This window comes from Hyalella azteca, unplaced genomic scaffold (assembly GCF_000764305.2).
Source record: "Hyalella azteca isolate HAZT.00-mixed unplaced genomic scaffold, Hazt_2.0.2 contig1740, whole genome shotgun sequence".
NCBI lineage: Eukaryota > Metazoa > Arthropoda > Malacostraca > Amphipoda > Hyalellidae > Hyalella > Hyalella azteca.
Window position 1 is genome coordinate 417,386 of NW_025932041.1, and position 21,717 is coordinate 439,102.

The following is a 21,717-nucleotide window of genomic DNA, read 5'->3' on the forward strand; positions in this document are numbered from 1 at the left end:
TTTTCATGCAAAGATAGATACATATATCGCTTTCATCAATGGACACAAATTTCGTAATTTTTGTATTACTTGCATTTGACAATAAAACTATTTCTCTAAGCAGTAGTTGACTTCAAAGCATTCCCTAACATGCCTATTTAATAGCATCATTGAAATTTTAAATTTGAAAGAGTAATAAGATTTTATAAAAATATGTATTTTTCATATGAATGTACCACATGTGTACACATCGCGATTTTGAGAAGTACAGCGTGTACATATATGGCGCACATCGCGGCCAACGTGTTAAACACTCTTTTGGTTGCCTACTCCTAATTGGCGCCATCATGACCACTGGCACTCAAGGGCAGGTAGGTAGGTTTCAAAAGTTTCCACCCAAGTAGCCGAGATCACAAAGAAGTTTGTGATTTTTTATCTCCATTTATCTGTATGTAATTTTCACACAAGGAAATGTGGCTAAGCATATGTAAACTATTTGTTTTCCATATTACCTTCATTTTGAGTATTGTGCTAATTGCTAATCTATTGTATGCTGTACTTAACTAATATTGTTGGTATATGCTTATGGAAAAGTCCTTCATACTTGTTCAGTGATTGCAAAAAATCCTTTGTGCTAATAGAGTAAGGATGTATTTATATTCATCTATCCCCTGCAGTTTCAGCCAATAATTATTTCTTAATAAACATTGCCATGGCGAGTAAAGGCTCTAGAGTTCCATCAACATTTTTTAAGCTACCATCACTGTTTGGTTTCATTTTGATGGCAATTGCTACACCATTCTTCTATGTAAGTTGAAATATTGTTATTAAAAATCATAATAATAAGCATCTGTATAAAAAAGTTAGTTATCTGTGCAATATGCCATTCCTCAATTATTTTTTATTCATGTATAGATATAAGGTCTTCTTATTCTGCTAATTATCATTATTTCTTGTCTCTTTCTGAGGTCTTTCCATCATTATTAAAAATTTTTGCTCTTGATAGATTTCAGTAATTCTAAATCTCTAAAATTTAGACTTAATCAAATTCCAATTTAAATATTTGTGCAACTTTTTTGTTTCAAGTAAACAATTAGGCACACTATCTCATTTCTAGTAGGCTAACATGTTGCTGCCACAGATAAATATATAATCCATGAATTTTTAGAATCCCATCCCATTTAATATAGTAATTTAGTAAATATTTCCATCTGATATTTTCTGACTAATTATTATAATAAGAGGAGTAAAATTCAAATCTACATTCAACACAGAATCCCAATTAAACTTCTTCATGAAATTAAACTTAGATTCCTGATTTTCTATCCAGTCTTATATTACAAGTTTAAATCATATAACAATTCTCTAATGCAACCTCCCATTTTCAGTGAGTTGCAACTCCACCTTAAAAATTAAATTTATAGGTTATGTCCTAACACCATAATTATTGAGAATATGTGCCCAATCACCCATATATATTTCCATGAATTAAGTAAACTCCCAAAATTTTACAAATTCATAATCGAGATATGATCAATGGTAATAATGTTTTTGTTCTAAAATATATACCTATATATATATATATTTTTTTTTTCAGTTTGTTTGGTTATCACCCAAAGAAATTCCATCATTTGTCATCAGCCCCATTGCTGATGTCATTGTGTATTGTGATGCCCACTTTGCTTTTTGGATCAACTTAGGGTGAGTTCAGAGCAAATTTCAGAAATGAAAAGTACTCAAATTTAATAGGAGACATTGAAAGAAAATAGTTATAGTTATTTTTATTATTTTTTTGTTTTTTCATATTAGTATTAGTATTAGTATTATTTATTGTTTTCATAATATTGGAGTTTAGTATTCATTATCAAATATCTGTCTTCATATAACTCATGTATTTTTCCTCAATTCTGCATGCATTCTGGAATTAGGTTTGTGAAATTTGTAGTTGGTTTCTTATGATGGATTAGTTTTTTATCCTGGACCCAAAAGAACTAAAATACATTCAAAATGACCATTGTATTACAGGATTTAAATTATACACTCACTCCTTAAGCTGGTATAATTTTTTTTCTGGTATAAATAATACCAGAATAATAAATATTATTATAAATAATAATTTATTTTTATTCTGGTATAACCATGCTGCATTTATATACTCTTTTTGTTCGATTAATTTTAACATATCTTTTTGTTCATGATATTTTTCAGTTCATCTCATAATTTGTCATCTCACAAGTTGAAATTCTTCAAAGAGTTCTATCAGATGTACTCCAGGCTTTACCACATCAATGATTCCTTTATTAGCGTAAAGAGATATATCTGAAAATAACCCATGAACGCTTGTAGTTATTGCTATTGTGTTTCAGGATGTGGACTACAATTGGGATCCATGTGTGTGAGAGCATTGTGGCCTTGATTCTCAGTTTCCGGTATGGACTTACGCTACTGACTTCACTTCTGTGGATGATACAGACTTTTGTGTTTGGAGTCTTCTCATTGTCAATTCTGTGGAATGCACCTGACCATTTTGCCAAATCGAAAAAGAAAAAATATTGAGGACTTAACGTGCCACCATCGTGTAACGACCGTGCCATCTGTTAACTATATTCTCCTCGGGACGATTCAATTTTAGTTCTCTTTCAAAGGGCCAGGAGTATTTTACTAAATGACTTGTAGCTGTAGCGCGATCTCCACTTGATCGCACGATTGCTGGATTTAACGATTGCCGTACGATGTTGTCGTGCCTCGCGACCGAACTCTCTTGTGACGCTGGTGCTCTCCCTCGCGACCGAACTCTGTTGTGACGCTGGTGCTCTCCCTCGCGACCGAACTCGGTTGTGACGCTGGTGCTCTCCCTCGCGACCGAACTCGGTTGTGACGCTGGTGCTCTCCCTCGCGACCGAACTCGGTTGTGACGCTGGTGCTGCCTTCAGTGTAGCGCAGCAACGCGCGCTCACTCGATATTGATGCACTCAGATCCACAGCTTATCTGAGCTGCTCCGAATACATCTTTATTTTTCTGCATAAACCTTCTGAATGGCCTTTTCAAATAAGGCCTGAGTTTAAATTTCTAGCATTGGTATGACAACACGTCAACACCTCGCTTGTGAACGGTATGATATCAAGCGCGAGGAGATATCGAGCTGCTAGCAGAGTTGGCTACTGAGACAGAGCTTCTTTTTCGCATATTTTCTCAATTATGGAAAAAAGGCGCTATTGTGCTCTACATGTCCGTCCGTCCGTGGTGTCCGTCCGTCCGTGATGGACGGACGTGAGAAAATGCTCTTTCTGTCACTCACTGCAGTGAGTACGGTACTGATCTAATTTTTCGTACCTGATTTGTTTTTGGCCTCGTAAAACACGCCAGTGATTCTCATCCTTGTCCACACCTTTACTCTTGCGTTATTATACAACTTGAATTTATATCTTGCGTCTATCGTTGTTTATTGAAGGAGCTTTATATTTTACTATGTAATTCTGTGAATTGGAGTATTGGATGCAAGCACACCACAAAATTCTAAGTTTCACACAGCAGGCGTATTTAATAATTAAACACTTAACATCATGCGCTCTAGCTTAGCTATGGTACCTACGGTACTTGATTTTTTGGGGTTGATGATGAAAATTATTTTTGCATAATTTATCGTCTTGTAAAATTCACATGCAGCATAAAATTATATGAAGAACTCGCGATCATATTATCTTGAAACTGCACTATTGGATAATTATTATTTACATTTAATTGATCGCTTCAGAATATTTTTTGGATAGATTATATGCACGCAGACGAACCGAAGGTAATGATCATTTGTTCACCAGGCCGCTCGTGTCTATTGCCCAACATAAATGTTATTTTCTTTCTTCGTCGTTCTACTGAGCTCTCTAAACGTATATTATAAACTTGTTACTGTACTGAATGCTGGATCGACACTGAACTTGTTCACGCCATAATGTGTCATTGTTGTATAATATCACGGCCTTATACGTGAGCGTACGTTGGCTTGAGTGCTTCCAATTCAAGACTTAGCACCTTATATAAATCTAATGTAATGCTCTTGTAGATGCTCAAACAAAATAGCTAATTTTTCAGTAACGTCCCGATAGTTTGAGCAACGATTATTACTCCTCAGCAACGACCACAACACAAGTTCTCCGTGTAAAATTTTTCTCGAGAATGCAGCTGGAAGACACCCTAAGCGGCCGCCTGAGCCGTCGGGAGTTCCCTTAACAAACTAATTACAACGAGAGAAGCTCAAAACCTTGACTTCTTTTGTCACAAAAAATAATTTAATCGGTGAATCAGTTCTGAAGTAGGATACGACTGGCATGTATTTGTTTTTGTATGTTTTAATGTGGCTTGAAGTGTTGCGTTTCGTTTAGCGGAATCAAAAATGAAATCTGTGTGGTTTATGATACCTGTAAGAAGATTGAGCTGTCATTTCATAGTAACTTGCTCGTTAGAAGTAACTGGGTTAAACGTTCTCTTGCCAAATATGCGAATTCAAAGCAGCTGAAGTGAAATATATTGTGTAAGATGCTTGTGCATTAAATGTTATTAATTTGTAGTTTGTACCATTCCATTATTCAAATTTTAGTACACCTAAGTAGCATTCCATAATTGCAATAATCAACAGGGTCGCAAATTAAATACGCTTCTCTAATACATCATAAGGTATTATTGTCCGAGCTCGAAACATTTCGAAGAGCCTCGTTTTAATGCATGTTAATAATAAATTGTTTATATGGTACTGTATGCGTTATGAGAGGGTTTTATTTGTTGGTATAATATAAAACGTTTTCGTTAAAATTGTTTTTATTTAATTTTCCTTCAACTAAACGGTATTATGTAAATTTACCGAGATCTTTTTACGCGACGATGAGTCGAAAAACCGGAGCTCTGAAGCAGTTGTTTGATAGCCCATTAGTAAACTACGCTTTGTTGGTACCATCAGGCCTTTAATGGGACGTCCAGAACCTTCTCCCCAAGCCATGATTAAGCTTCGGACTGTAGTGCTGAAGATAGAATAGAATAGAAGTGTCGGCACTGGAGAAATAGGCCCATGGTCTGTTGCCGATTCTTGATTTTTTTTTTTTTCTTGACTTGACTCACAAGGGATCCGCCCTTTGGAACCCGTTCTTTCCATAAGTGACGATTGATTGAGATAGCTGCTGGACTTATTGTCTGTTCTTGAAGGCGTTCATACTCGGAGTTCGTCTTCTTAACGAGGTGCAGATTGGTAAGAAGATATGTATAATTTATTTATGATTGTTAGTGACATTAATGATAGTTCAACACTTTCGGGTTTTGTCGCAATTTTTTCCTGGGATTCTTCACATGCTGAGAAGAACTGCGCCACCAATTGAAGCTTTTTGTACGCTTTATGAGAGTGGAAGTACTGTGTTAGCATCGCTATAAAATTATTTTAGCACTGCAAAATCTAGTTTGTTGAATGCTTGTATTAGAGTCTAAAATTTCAAGACACTTCTTATCCAGATGTTTTTAGTTATATCGACTGTGAATATGTAATATTTCTTGGTTAATTACACGTGGCGGCTAATTTTTCTTTCCCGAGAAAAGAACGCCTCCAGGCAAAAAAAAAAAAACACAAAACCGGTGGCCCAACAAATTGATTTGCACATTGTACAAGCATTTGAAGACCAAAACAAAACATGTCTTCTCGCTTCGAATCACCGACATGTGGAACAGCCTCCCCGATTACGTCGTTGACTCTCCGAGTATGAAATATGGAAAAATATATAATAGCGGTTTCAGCGTTATGGCCGTAGGCCTGTCGCCGATTCTTAACATCGCAGAACATTCACAGCATTTTGCGGTCTCGAACTCGCAACTCACTGCTACAATTCCGCTATGCTTAACCGCCCGGCCTCCTTGCCGATTCTGACCAGAAACTGGCGCACAGAGCTGGGATCGAACCCGCGCCTCTCTCCGCCAATCCTGGTACTCTGAACTTTAACCACTGAGCCACCCTGCCCATTTATGTTCAGACTTGAAATGCCTAGCACCATATCGAACCCGGTGGGAGTCTAGTAGCTATTTCAAACTATCGTCAGTCCTGAAGAGATCCAGTCAAATGACACGATTTTAGATCTTCTGTGAACAAGTCACGAAAAGTAAGAATTGGCGACAGGCCACATCAGGCCTACTCTTTAGCCCCGACATAGCTGTGTAACTTATGTTATGTAATCGCTGGATCAGTATTTCTAGAGATACATTTCATTGATCTGATCCTGCACAGTCCGCATTGCGTCCTTGAATATTTTTACGCTAAAAGAATCTCAATATTTGTTGCTATATGCTTTATATACACTTTTTTCTGCCGAATAATTTACGTCGCTAAGGTGTTATTCAATCTTTCGTAAAATTCCCTGTGATTATATGCATTGCTTAACGAGCATTTCTCGTCCTTGATTAACAAGTGTTTATCAATAATTTCCCAGTGAAATATAATTACTCATTAGGAGTTTTGTCAAGCCATAGATATAAATTTGGAACAAGCGTAAAGGGAAAACGGCACTGGCTATTATTGCTATAATTTGATAATCCCGCTTTCTTTTGCGCATCATGGTAACCGGCCTAGTTTGGCATCAGTCGATGTAAGCACGGCAGGACTGTGTGAAGTGGTTGTGTTCATGATGGCATCTAGAATATTGAGACCTGCAGGAAAATTATTCACTAAATATTCTAATAGAGCTTCTTCAGTGCAGGTAAGACACAATTTTGCAAAGTAAAGCAACAATAAGAATGAAGAAATGATTTGAATGGCTGAAACTTTAATAAAATGTTGAAACTATTTAGGTAGGTACATCAAAAATTTTTGCATCCGAAATGCACTAAATCAGTAAATGACTTGTAAGAATAATTTCTTTCTTAATCGAATATCTATCTAGATTCAAACTCAAACCTTCTAGGTTAATGAAACTGATGCCAATGCTTGATTCTGAAAAGCCCATAACTTAATATTGTTAGCTACTGAATTGGGCCATACCTACCTACAGTCCTACCTAGTCTACTCTATAGAGATATTAGTTATGAATTTTTGTACCATCTCTTTTGACAGTTTGACTTAGTTTATAATTCCCTGTAAATTTCTAATCATAATAATCAACTATCAAGTGATTTTTTCATATTTTCTACCAGGATAATAAATACCTAGAAGGCTAGAAGGTTTGATTTCTTTTTTTTTTTCTTAATCTACTATCCCATATCTGTTAAAGTGTTAAGAATGTCATGATTTTGGTTTTTAAGAGGAGTCAACATATGAACTGGTAACAAAACTAAACATATGATAACCTACCTAGTACCTAGTGACATGGTGGCAATCCATAGGTTATTCAAAAGAACCTGTTCTTATGTCATTTTGAACCGATCAACGCTTCTTTACGGACCGATCGTAAAACACCTTCACCGGCAAAAGCTTTTGCACTTCTGAAGAAAGTCAGCTGACAGCTACACCTGTCTCTTATACACATCTAGATGTGTATAAGAGACAGGCATCCACTTGAAATCCTATCGACTCATTCGACTGTATAGTATACAACTTACAAGTCATAGAGCTGTCTCTTATACACATCTAGATGTGTATAAGAGACAGCCCCCCCGCTGAGCCGGACCGGGCGATGCTCTTGCAAACGCATAAGTATTCACAATAATTCCCTGCCACCATGCAGGCTAGTGACTTTGCTCCCATTATTTCAACCACTTGACTGTGAGTTTTTGAACTCAATTTTACAAACTTAATGTGGGTTTGTTTACATCTAAAATTAACATGAAAAATAAGTTGTAGCCTTGAACTAGGCCTACTACTAAACATAAACTGAGCGATAACTAAACCAAACAAACCTCATACGACTTAGCAAGACTTAAGTTATAAGAAAAGCTAACACTGTTTGAAATAAACATGTGCACAATTCAAATATTTTATATCCATTTACTTCATTTAATTATTTTATATATAGTCTTATAATTGTTTTGTTTCTAGTTTTAAATTCACATGTTTGAAGATTGAAATTAAATATTTTAATTAGAATACCTACTTGTATTAGGGGGGAAAATCTTTCTAATTGCCTTAAAGGTCAATACAATCTCAACCTCTCTAGAGTCTAGAGATATACAGGGTGGGGCACAGGGGCAGAACCAATCCAAATTGGCGATTTTTTTTATTTTTTTAAAAAAATAAAAAAAATCAAAAATCAATGATTTTTTTTATTTTGTCATGATTTATTTGATTTTTTTTATTTTTTCAGTTTTTTTTTGTATTTTTGAGGTGTTATTTTTTATGTTGCAATTAGCCTACTAACAATAACAGTATATGGATCATAATGGATGGCTAAAAAAGGTAAAAGACTGTTTAGTATTTTATCGTTATCAGAAGAACTGTTTGGTGATCTATACACGACGCCTATGAGGAGGCTATCTTTGCCTTTTAGATTAAGTTCGCACCACACTGATTCTCTAGCTGATTGATGTTCTGCAGATAACTTGACTTGCTGGGCCCCATAAGAGGTTCTAACCCACACTAATTTGTCATTCATAGTACATTTATACTAAAGCGTGAATAACAATACCTCAATATATATTAAAAAATGCCACTCAATATTTTCAAATATATGAAAAAATCAAAAAAAATAAAAAAAAATCATGATTTTTTTATAAAAAAATCAAGTGATTTAATCACATGATTTAATCATTTTGATTTAATCATTGCCAACCCTGGAACCAATTGAGCAGTTTTGAGTTAAAATAAAAGAGTAATGGAGGTAGTAGGTACATAAAGTAGAAAGTTTATTTTCCTAGAGGTTAGCATAACGTACCACTTAAAATACTTGTGTTTTGAAAACAATATCTGGAAGATGGGGGCTGTTAGCTGCAACACAATGTTGGAGTCGTTCTCAGAGGAGGGAGTAACCATAACAGTGAATTCTGATTGCTATGCTGCAAAGTTGCAAAATTTCTTGCAGCTCATGATGGAAAACATTGTTGAAAATGAAGCATTGGGAGATGTGTGGTTCCAGCAGGATGGGGCACAGCCTGAATGTCACTCAATGTTTTGAAATGCATGTTCCGAGACTCTGAGTGGTGATTTACAGTGGCCTGCGAGGTCACCTGATTTGAGCATTTGCGATTTCTTTCTTTGGGGACATCTAAAAGAAAGGGGTTCAGAAGTCACCCTCACACCCTACCACAGCTAAGGGAACGGATTATTGCAGCAGAGGTTATGACCATACCTTGCCATGTGTGTGAACGTGCTGTAGAAAACTTCCAAGAATGACTCCAACAGTGTGATGCCGCTAACAAACCCCATCTTCCTGATATTATTTTCAAAACACTAGTATTTTAAATGGTATGTTATGCTAATCTTGAAGAAAATAAACTTTCTTCTTCATGTACCTCCATTCTCTTTTATTTTGCCTCAAAACTGTTCAATCAGTTCTGCCCCACCCTGTATAACCTAGCTAACACATTTAAATTGTATATTGTAATCAATCTATAACAAATAGTCAAATAGTTAATGACTACTTATAGCCTTATAAGAATTAGCTAAGCTGCTAGCTATATACAATGTATTGCACACTTGATGCTTCTGTACCAAAAACATTCAATTTATTGGAACCTAATACACGCTAAAGGTAACAAGTTTATATACCAATTTGTGATTCATAGTACATCTATACTAAACCATGAATAACAATGCCTCAATATAAATTAAAGACTGCAACTCAATATATTTAAATATGAGAAAATAAAAAAAAATAAAAAATCATGATTTTTTATAAGAAAATCAAGTGATTTAATCACATGATTTAATCATTGCCAACCCTGGTTTCATGTATTCAATTTATTTTTTCTGGCAGCCTGCACTCTGGCGTTCTGCATCGACTGCTCTTGATTATGAACAAGCAGTTCTGAATGTGCCTGCAACTCGACTCACTGTCCTTGACAATGGCATGAAAGTTGCCTCTGAAGACTCGGGTGCTCCAACTGCAACTGTTGGTCTCTGGATTGACACCGGGTCTCGTCATGAAACTGAGCGCAACAATGGAGTTGCCCACTTTCTGGAGCACATGGCCTTCAAGGTAAAATTAAGTAATAGGTGGTTTTTCTGTATCATCAACATAATTGTGATTTTCTGCTGGCATTCTTTTCATCATAAGCAGTTGATTGATATCTTGATTTGAAAATTAATCAATTTATGCATTTTTCTCTTCATTATTATCATTTTTTGAGGCTTTTCATTAATAATTCTTATTCATTTTTGTTACATTGTTTTTCTCGATATCTTGTCATTCATTCTGATAGTTACTGTTTTTAGTTAAATTCAAACTTTCTTTGACCCTGTGTGTTCACAGTATTTGCACATGAACACCAAGCTCTTGTAATTTATCATCAAAGTTTCAGAGTCTTTTCCTGGTAACAAAACAATTATGTCTTCAGCGTACTTTTGCTTTCTAAAATTATTTTGAGTTTAGGTTTGTAGAAATAAATATCTTACTTTCACTCATTAATACAGATTGAAACTTTCAGGGCACTAACAAGCGCAGCCAGACTGACTTGGAGTTGGAAGTGGAGAACATGGGAGCTCATCTGAACGCATACACTTCACGGGAGCAGACTGTGTTCTATGCCAAGTGTTTCAGCCAGGACGTTCCTCGTGCTGTAGAGATTCTTTCTGATATTGTACAGAACAGCAAGTTGGGCGAGGTTTGTTCCAGGCTCCTCTTGATACAAAAGTTTGAATTTTACTATTATTATGGCTGTACTAGTAGTATATTATGGGCTATTTGGAACGTCTTGTTTCATTTGTAATTTTCTAACTGTCCGAGATTAAGGCATACGTATATATACTGTAGTAAAAAATTTTTATACACGTGCTATTGATGACCAGATTATTCGTTGATTTATATTATCTGGGAGTGGAACTTTTCTTCAGATGACGGTAGATCAAAAGGCAAGTTTCAGGAAGTAGTTTTTCTTTATTAACGACGTTTCAAATGCAACAAACATTCATTTTCAAGTTAGAAGAGGCATTAAATATTGACATTTTGGTGGAAATTAGTACATAATATAAGTAAGTAAGATACAACAGTAAAATTTTGGACCAAAAACTACTCGGAAAACTCTTCCAGAGTTCAGACAATTTGGTAGTCAGAAAATAGATAGCTGGAGTCCAATCTGTAGAGTTGAGGGGTTCAGCTATCGCCGGTCGGTTGTTGTCAGGCCACTGCATGATCACGATGCTGGTGAGCACCCTCAGCACAATGCGAGTGACTGTCTAGTTGTGAGCTTGTCTCGCGTGGTTCACCTGCCCTCCAGTTTGAAGGTAACTAACGAGACAGCGGCTCGGTGTCTTGATTGTTAGTCCAATTTGTCTGATGTTGTCCAAAACATGAAGCAGTCTACAACCTTCTTTGAAGCAAAATTTATAGACTACACCGGCCTCTCGGATAACTCCTGCATTTTTTTGCAGGGGCCTTTGTTGCTCTTAGTTTGGAATTTGACGTTGTTGTCAAGGGTGTCACGAAGCCTGTTGAATTCATCGACGATTTTGAGATGAACTTGCTTGTTGATAATGCTTTGAGACCTGCTATGGTTGTGAGCTTGACTCTGGTGGTAGGAGAAACAGCAGTGTAATGTCGCAGCTGTTACTCCAATAAACCAAATGTAATCCATAACGTGAAGAAGTCTACCACCTTCTTTGAAGTAAAATTTATAGAATACACCGGCCTCTTGGAAAACTCTTGCTTTTTTGCAGGAGCCATTGTTCGATATAGTCCGAGGTTTGATTTTGTTGCCAAGGGTGTCACGGAGCCAGTCGAATTCATCGACGATCTTGAGATGCTGCTGCTCGATTGTAATACTTTGAGACCTGGTCTGGTTGTGAGCTTGTCTCTGGTGGGAGGAGAAACGACTGTCCAATGTCGTAGTTGTTACTGCAATCACCCGAATGTAATCCAAAAAATGAAGAAGTCTACAACCTTATTTGGGGCAAAATTTACAGATTACACCGGTCTCTCGCAGAACTCCCACTTCTTTGCAATGGCCATTGCTCAGTATAGTCCGGGGTGTGACGTTGTGGTCATGGGTGTCACGGAGCCAGTTCAATTCATCGATGTTCTTGAGATGAAGCTGCTCGATTGGAATATTTTGAGGTCGGTTCAGATACTTTTCGGAGTCTCCAGATTTCATATTCATGACTGCACGTTTGACGTTTCTCGAAATTAGTTCAGTTCTGCAGTAAAATTTTTCTGCATCTCGAAATTAGTTCAGTAAAATTTTTCTGCATGTGCAGGCTGAGATTGAGCGCGAGCGCGGCGTAATCCTGCGGGAGATGCAGGAGGTGGAAGGCAACATGCAGGAGGTGGTGTTTGATCATCTGCACGCCATTGCTTTCCAGGGCACTCCTCTTGCCCAGACCATTCTTGGCCCTACTAAGAATATTCAGTAAGTTCAATTTTTCTTACCAAGGATGTGGAACTTTCATTTTGTTCTTGTTTCAATTATTTTTCCAATTGTAATACACTATAACTTCAATTATTCAAATTTGGCAGCCGCAAGTTGGTTGCAATCAATATCCATTTTGCCACGAGCCCAAATCTTGTGTAAATTTTTTAGTCTCATAGTGGGTGGGTGGGTGAGAGTGTTTGAAGCCTGGTGCCACAACTAGGTCGAGGCTGTTCTGACGCGTATCCATGATAGGTACTTATCATGTATTACATTAACCAAAAACTGAAATTTCATTCTTATTGGGAGAATAGGAAATGTTATGAGGAAAGGGACGATAGCATAAGACCGAAAATTTGAATTTAATTATGCGATGGGTAAACATAAATTTATTTTATAGAAAGCAAAAGTCTTTTCCTTATTTTGAAACGAGAATACAATTGGTGTCCTATTTTCTATGTAAAATGCGAGTTTGAAATGGTCTTTACCTAATTAGGATACATACGCTTTATTATTATCAGCTGAATTAGAGATTACTAGAATAATGGCATTTGGGTTGAGAGGATTTTAAATTTCAGCAATTTATTAAGCCCAGACAATGCTGGGCTAAACTGACTAGTATATAATACCGGTAGTTTTGTGATGCAATTTTTTTATCTTGAATACCTGCTGATGAAAATGAACATCTATCTTCAAATTTAATTTCATCCTGTCATATGTAATATTAATTACAAATTCTGTAGGTAACTTAGTAAACTCGAGACTTTTCCATTGCAATAGTTTTTATAATTCGGTATATATGTTGTACGCAATATTTTCAAATATCACTTAATTTCTCAGGTCAATTAGTCGGCGCGACTTGGTGGACTACATCCAAGCACACTACACAGGCCCCCGCATGGTGCTGGCGGGCGCTGGGGGAGTGGACCACAATACCCTCACTGATCTTGCCAAGGAGCACTTCAAAGGCCTTACAGGCTCTCATAGGGATATCCCATCTCTGCCTTCCTACTGCCGTTACACTGGTCAGCCTGCCCATCATATTATTATACACACATGATTCTTTTGTCACTAAGTAACATTCGGCTTATGGTTGTGCTTTTTGTATGATAGAGAACGTGGCTTTGTAATCGCGTATCAAGCAGTAGTAAAGGAAATTTTTTCATAAAACCAACGCCGAAAATTTTAATTACCTCTTAATTTAAATTAGGATTACCTAGCGACAAGATAATTCCAACTGTCACCACTCAATGCTTTCCTCGATTTTCGCCTTATAGTAAATAATGACTCGTGCGCGACACCGATCACCTTATTTTTTGCTATCTATCCGCAAATTCTAAAAAGCATGACCCTATATCAGTTCACTTCTGTCACTAATCATTCAACTAGAAATAATTGCGTGGCCTGAAAGCAGATATTATTTGAAATTTTTTTCGTAAGTTTTTTGTCATGGCCAAAATTTTGTGAAAATTGTATAATTAAAGAACATTTATTTATTTTGGTCCGGAATTATGTCATCCTTGTGACATTATCCATCTGATTTATTAATGTCTGTTAATGATTATATTAATTATTAATTAACATACTTCTTATTTCTCAAGTTCCTGAGCACATGTGCTCGAGGACAAATATGCATAATCATGATTATAACCTAACTTGATTTACTTGAAGAAATTTTCACTTTTTTACTCAGGTTCTGAGGTTCGTGTTCGTGACGACGACATGCCCCTTGCGTACATGGCGATCGCCGTACAAGGCTGTGGATGGAACAACCCTGACAACATCCCTCTCATGATCGCCAATACCATCGTCGGCAACTGGGACAGAACGCACGGCGGCGGCATGAACACTGCAGTCAACCTTGCTAAGGTCAGAGATTTTAATACAGTGCTGTGAACTTATCCATGCTCGAACACTGCAGTCAACCTTGCTAAGGTCAGAGATTTTAATACAGTGCTGTGAACTTTATTCATGGTCGAACACTGCAGTCAACCTTGCTAAGGTCAGAGACGTTAATGCAACGCTGTGAACTTTATCCATGCTCAGTGTTTGAGGGAACTTGAGATTTGTAAGATAATACAGTCAACCATGCCAGTGTCAGAGACATCATTGCTATGCACTGCAAACTTTATTCATGCTCCTTGCTTCTGAGAAAGAAGGGCTTGTAAAATAATTCTGTCGATCTTATTTTCCTTCTGTTTATTATGTTCAAATTGCATCCATTTAATATCTCGTTTTGATTATGTCCCAGAAGATCTGAGTATAATATTACGTTATTAATTCAATTGGAGCATGAAATCGTTGTTATACGAGTACCGGTAATAGCTTGTGTGCCTGAATACTAAAGTGATAGAAACAAGTGAATGTACCAATTTGAAAAATATTAAAATAAATGCGTTTCCTAAATTGAGTACCATTGTTTATAATGTATACTACAGACCTGTGTATACAGCTTTTATTCTTACGACAGGCATGCACTGAGGGATCGCTTGCTCACTCTTACCAGTCATTCAACACCTGCTACAAAGATACGGGTCTCTGGGGCATCTACTTCGTCACTGAGAAGATGAAGATCATTGTGAGTGTTGTTTCCTGACGTCACTTCTTTGTTGTTCAAACCTTCATTATTTTACGGTGACATTCCTAACAAATTACTTTCTTCGTCGAAAATTCTATTTTGTATTTTTTCTTGCGACTCTCCTTTTCTTGACTCCTCGTTTGTCTCACTGCTGGTATCGCTCGACCTGTCGTTCGTCGTTTATTTATGTTCTGTCTTACTTTCTTAATCCTCTTAGACAGAATTTTTTTTTTCGTCAATGAAAGTTTGGCAAAATGTTTATTGATTGCTGTTCCAGTGTGTATTTTATGAATATTATGTATTATTGCGTTCTTGGTGGAACTCGTGCATTGACAAGTTCGACCTGTTAAGGTCGCATTATCCATCTGCGGCAACATCCTTTCTTTTAAATGTTTATTTTCCTGAAATATGGTATCGGGACACCATATTTCTATTCTTATTTAATTTTCCCGTGCTGCTATCCAAGACCTATTTGATGCTTTCGTGGCAGCCTGGTGTTGGGAAATGGTTTATATTTCTATTGTTAAAAATTCTCGTGTACAGGACCTTGTGTTCAACATTCAACACGAATGGATGAGGCTGTGCGAGACAGTGACCGACTTTGAAGTGGAGCGCGCCAAGAACATGTTGCGGACCAACATGCTGCTGCAACTGGACGGCACCACGCCCATCTGCGAGGACATTGGTCGTCAAATTCTCTGCTATGGCCGCCGCATTCCCTTCTCCGAGCTGGATGCCAGGATTGCTGTATGTGCATAATGATAGATGGAAAATTTTGTTATAGTATTTTTTATTATTGTATTATCGTGATAATGTGTATGAACGTCAGTTTTATGGATCAAATTATAGTTGTAAATTCTTACAATATTTTATGGCTCTGAGAGGTTTTGTTCGTGTTGGGTTTGATGATAAAATGCAATTTTTGATCCTCCGTTCATGAGAACCTGTTTGTTCATAAATTATATTACGATAATTTCAACTGATATATGTTGAAAAAAATAGAATGTAAGACGAGGGAAACGCTGTTATTAAACTTTTTGCACACTATATTTAACTCGTTTACAGCAGAAGAATCCATCATGTGCTACGGCCACAATTGTTCAGCAGAAAATTCTTAATTAAACAAAAGTTAAATATTTATTCTTCATGCTTATTCGAATGCATTGCATCTAATCAATATATTGCGGATATCAACTGAGCAAAATTAGTACAGACTAAAAACCTAATTTTCATCAATGAGTAAATGTGATAATAACGATGGTCCTTATGTTTGCAGGCTGTGAATGCGGAGGTGGTGCGCGAAGTGTGCACCAAGTACATCTACGACAAGTGCCCAGTTCAAGTCGGTGTTGGGCCCATCGAGCAAATGCGTGACTACAACAACCTGCGCTCTGGCTTCTACTGGCTCAGGATCTAAAGTAAATTTCCTCAATATCCAACCCATGATTTTTCTTTTGATTGTATTGTTTTCATAGTGGCGAAAAAGAACCTGTTCGTGCGGGCATGACTTTGGATATCATTCATTTAAAGTTTTATGTCCTTTCAAACTAGACATTCGATAGGTGAATTACCCAGCATATTAAATGGCAGAGCTAATTGTAGAACCAATCGGAGAGCAAAAACTTTTTGTCTTCACAGCCATAGAATGAGTGAGCAAAGACTTATGTCTGCAACAAGTGCCACTCATGCTTTTCGTGGAGCTTAAGCTACAGTTATTTGTTAAGCTGTTATAAGTTATTTTGTTGCATCAATTGAGAAGAAAGGTGATTAAACAATACCTCCGCCAAGGTACAAATTTAATTGCGAAAATGTCTACGAAAACATCTCCATATCGTCATCAGTTATTTAATGTACAGGGATATACCAGCGGCGCTGTGTGACTGTTGTAAATAGTTTCATAAGTTACAAATTATAAATCACAGGAATTTACTCAATGGTTTCATTTCAACCTGTATAGACATGCTGACATTTTCAGAGAAGTTTTTCTCGTTGCTATATGCAGGGTTAAGCTCCCCCAAATCAAGTTGTTGATGTTTAAACCTCCTGAAAGTATTGATGAAAGCCTTTCTAAATCATTACTGCCTCAAGTTACTGGGTTGTTATATAATCCTTAATGGACCATTGAGCACTGGTGACCACATATCAATCAGGGATTATGATCTTAACCGCATCGCCTGATAGCAGCACCTCATGGTTGTAATTAATACATGTATTAATTCAACCATGGCATCACATCATCTTCCCTGCATAAGAATTCCCATCAATCCTCATTGGAATCCCATTAGACTCGCCCATCCTCATTACCCTGCGTTTATTTTACAAGGCATAAATGCTTACGGTCTCACTAACTGCAACGAAAAGATTAGAGAAGCTGCGTTGGGTATTTTATTTCAGCTGCTCTATCCACTAGACGTTGGAGGTTCGATGAAATGGGAGACGCGGAGTTAGCTTTACTAAGATTCGTGAAAGCGAAAGAAACTTATGCCCTTCATCTTATGAAAGCGAAATGCCGGTTCAACTGTGTTATTGCATTCTGTACTGAAGTGTTCCAGTGAATAGTCTGGAATTAAGTAAAGTCAGTAAAAAATTGAGTGCAAATAATTGATTGAAAAACTGAGTACAGCCATTAAAAATAGAGTGCGGGTAACGATTGATTGGGAAAAAATTGAGTACGATTTAACTTTATTAATGATATATGCTAAGCAAATTAAATAATCTCAGCCAGTATAAATTTGCTAACATGGTAGAAAACTAATTCTAAATGTGATAAAAAATTATCTTAACATCACAAAAAAATGATCTGATCTAAAACACCATCGTCGAGTTTTCCTGTGCTGTTTTTTTTTTTTTTGTTTAAATGTGTGTATGTACATGTGTGTGTTTACTTGAGTGTACACTGTACATACGTACATGCTTGATAAGCGAGCATGAACAGCTGCACGGTGCTAGTTGCTGGTAAATGTATATATTTTACGACCAAATTCCGGTGGATGCTAAGTTTCATTATTTAATTCCCAATTATTTGGAATTTCATCTCTCTCATTGCCTAGACATGTATTTATACCGCTGTAGGCCTTGTTGTGTGTTTTGTTTCTCTAATCCCCGTTTAAGTGAAATGTATATACCTGCCGTCCGACAGCGCGAGACTACTGAACTCGGGCAACGATTTTGGATCAACAATTGAATAAGAAAATTAGCATTTGATCAGGTGAAAAAATACTGTACGGCAAAACGCAAGACCTAATTATTAAAGTTTAATTTATGGTCAAATGACGCATTTTGCATCCACAAACGTGTGTTTTTTAAAGGGAATCAATCGAAAAATTTCAAAAATATTTCACAAAATGACAGATATAGCGTCGGTATCCACAATACTTGCGAGTATAAAGCTCGACTTCCAGCTCAATTTGAAAATTTACTGCGAACTTCTACGAATTGGAAATAAAATCGGAAGCATGGAAAGCCAAAAACCGAAAGCGCAACTTCTTCGAAACTTTGGAAACTCACAGAGGAATTGGCAGCTTGGAACTGCCTGCTGTGAAGAATCTTTAATGACGACCCGAAACAATTTATGCGGGGCTGAAACAACCAGCAGCTCGAGCAGTACAAAAGAAAGCTGCGAGTGCAATGACCAAACGGAAGATTCTTGCAAGGAAAGCACCTCTTCTTCGTCAAGTTCGAGCTCCAGTTCTGATGACGGATGCCGGGATCCATGCCGGGGAAGGCGCAGGAAGATGATCAAGGAAAAGATCACCGGAGCTTTCACTAGAAACCGACTATAGAAGGGCGGTGTGGACAACAAATGTAAGGTTGATAACTGTGAAAAAGCAGTTCCTAAATGCAACTATAATGTGATCAACGCTCGAGTCTGTGGCAGCAGTGGAGCATATATACACCCAGCATTCAAAATCGAAGAAAGCACAGATTCGACATGTGCTAGCAGCAAAAGTCTGGATGGTAACCCGTGCAGTGCGGCCTGTGGAAAAAGTAAATCTGAAACAACATCATCAGGAAGCAGCTGCAAAACTCGAAGCTTGAAGTGCATTAGTTTAACTGAAGATGAATCGGACGGTTGCTCAGCCACCAGCGAAGTTACAGTTTGTGCAGCGCGCCGTTGCTTCTCAAAGCCAACCTCAGAGGGGAATAAATATTGCTCAACAAACAGTGGAATTAAGTCGTGTTCAAGCTCAACGAGATGTAAGAAAAGTTCTGGAAGCTCATCCTGTGCTCCATCGAAAAGCAAATGCAGTTGCTCATCAGGAGGTAATACCAGAACGTTTTCTTCCAGCGGAAAAACGTGCACTTCTGATTCGAAAAGCAAGTCAAATGAATCGTCGAGCAACACGCGATGCAAAACTTCTGGGAGCAAATCTGCAACATCTGAGAAGAAATGCAGCTCCTCGCGGTCAGGGGGTGAAAGTACCGTAACAGTTTGCTCGGCTACTGATAATATGGGAAGAAAATCAAGTACGGGTGCCTCTTCTAATTGTAAATCAAGTACGACTGAAACCCACTCCTCAAGATCTCAATCCACTACAGACTCCCGAGGCAAATAAAAGAAACTGAATTCAGCATCCAGCAGCGCAGGAATCAGAAATCGATCAGAGAGGACTTTGAACCGAAGCTCGCAGTTGAGTGACGACGAGTCTTCCGAAGCAGACGACACGAAGAGTTCGGCAAAACGCAGCTCAAGCTCTTCCAAGACCCAAAAATCTTCAAGCTCTAGCAGAAAAGGGGTCAGCAGTGACTCGTCAGATAAACTGACTCGATCGACGACAGAAAGTGGTTCGTCTCGAAGAACTTCCTCGAAATTGAGTTCAGTTTCTGGGACCGCTTCTACATCAAATAATTCATCGAGTAAGAGCAAGACTGGCGACACATATTCCACCTCTTCTTCCGGCAGTCAGACTACGAGCCCGAGTTCGGCCTCGACGAATGAAAGTTCCAGCACGACCATGTCGACTTCACAAACACGCAGTACAGGTTTTAGTTCAAAAAGCGCAACTCAAGGCTCAACGGACTACTGTTCGTTTTGTAAAACTGCAAGCACTTATACTGAGAGTGACTCGGAGGAATCTTCCTGCAAAGCTAACGCATCGAGCACAACCTCGTCGAAAGAGTTGGATTGTTGGTGCAGAAAGTCCAACTTTTTAACAATGAACGGCGGAAAGTACTGATGTGGAGATCTGATTACTGATGTTTCCTGATTGCTGAAAACAGCGAATCAAATGATGCTCCTGGAGCCTTTTCAATTTTGAGCGTAAATGATTGATTTAAAAATGTGATTTGTGAACTGATTATGAATAAACTCTCTTTTGTTTGACTTTAAATTAAATTATAATTTAAATTATTATTTTCCTTTGAGAAAAATCAAAGCAGCTCATGTAATGAATGATGAGGGATCTTTACTAAATCACGAAGTTAATTAATTTACTCAGATGCCACTCCTCCGTCTCGGAATAGTGCTTTCGAAAAGAACCAGGACTATGAAACGAGTCGAGACAGATCCAGGAAAAATCTAGAAAAAGTTTTTAGAAATATCCTGAATTAAATTTCGTTAACGTTAAAATAATTCAGTCCCGCAATTTTGAACGGGCGTCCCGAATGTTATGAAACATTACGAAACAGATGTCATATGAGATATGACGAACGCATAGATAAAAAGTGAATAGATAGATGTTCAATTATTAACTCACTGTTTAACAGCCTTGACGATGGATGGCTGATGGAATAATTTTGGTGTTAATCCATGCATGGTACTGCGTGCTATTGCTGACACTGCAGTACTGCACTGCACGTCGGTGCAGCACCTAATAAACGCTGAAACCGCTATTTATTAATTAATTAATTAATCTTAGGTTGCGCATTTTATGTAGTGATTGCCAACCTAGTGATCGTGATTTTCATCCGAGTATGAAGCACGTAAAAATTTTTGTCTCGAACATGCCAATTTTACAGCCTATTTAACTTTTTGCCGTGAAACCCGTAAATCAAGGCGAAATTGTCATGACTTAAATATCACGTTACATTCTAATGTATACATGCGTCAAGCTTCATCGCGCTGTGTTCATTAGTTTGGGAGATATTTTAGGGTCGCTCTGCACTGTAAACCTATCAGTGATGTCGGCGCTGAAGAGTAGGCCTGATGTGGCCTGTCGCCGATTCTTTTACTTTTCGTGACTAGTTCATAGAAGATCTAAAATGGTGTCATTTAACCGGATCTTTTCAGGGCTGATGATAGTTTGAAATAGCTACTCGACTTCCACCGGGTTCGATATGGTGCTGGGCATTTCGAGTCATAACATATATTTTTCCATAGCTTTATCTAGTCTGTTCTTGAACGCGTTCATACTTGGAGCGCCAACGATAATGATAAAATCTTGCGAACCGACCCGAAAATTATCTGAAAACGGCGAGTCCCGTCAACTAACGTGCAATGAAGAGGGAGAAAGTTTATATCCAAGGTCACCCTAATCGAATGCGGCGCACGTTACTTAAGGAGAATATGATCTGACAAGAAAATAGTTAAAAATTAAAATACTTATAAATAAATGGTTCTGGCGGGTCAGCGAGCCAGTGATGGTCGTAGAACTACCAGTGGCACCAAGTGCCCGGAAAAACTGACCTATCACCCCCCCCCCTCTCTAGTCGCCACTACCAGGATGGGCAATTACAACAACAACAACGAGTTTGCCCGCGC

At 37.7% G+C, this 21,717-nt stretch overlaps 1 protein-coding gene and 1 long non-coding RNA gene across 2 annotated transcripts; both read left to right on the top strand.

Annotated features, from left to right (window-relative positions):
* Positions 1–445: 445 nt before the first annotated feature.
* On the top strand, positions 446–3,217 carry LOC108673570. The gene is made up of 3 exons (XR_001930985.2): positions 446–787; positions 1,577–1,680; positions 2,346–3,217. It is a non-coding gene; the product is annotated as an uncharacterized LOC108673570 (long non-coding RNA).
* Positions 3,218–6,574: 3,357 nt separating this feature from the next.
* LOC108673569 (mitochondrial-processing peptidase subunit beta) lies at positions 6,575–16,946 on the top strand. Its single transcript, XM_018161421.2, has 9 exons — positions 6,575–6,705; positions 9,853–10,074; positions 10,523–10,699; positions 12,288–12,439; positions 13,280–13,464; positions 14,133–14,308; positions 14,910–15,017; positions 15,561–15,764; positions 16,294–16,946. Exons 1-9 carry the CDS (start codon positions 6,631–6,633, stop codon positions 16,432–16,434), a joined length of 1,440 nt encoding a protein of 479 aa, XP_018016910.1. The 5' UTR covers positions 6,575–6,630; the 3' UTR covers positions 16,435–16,946.
* The last annotated feature ends 4,771 nt before the right edge of the window (positions 16,947–21,717 follow it).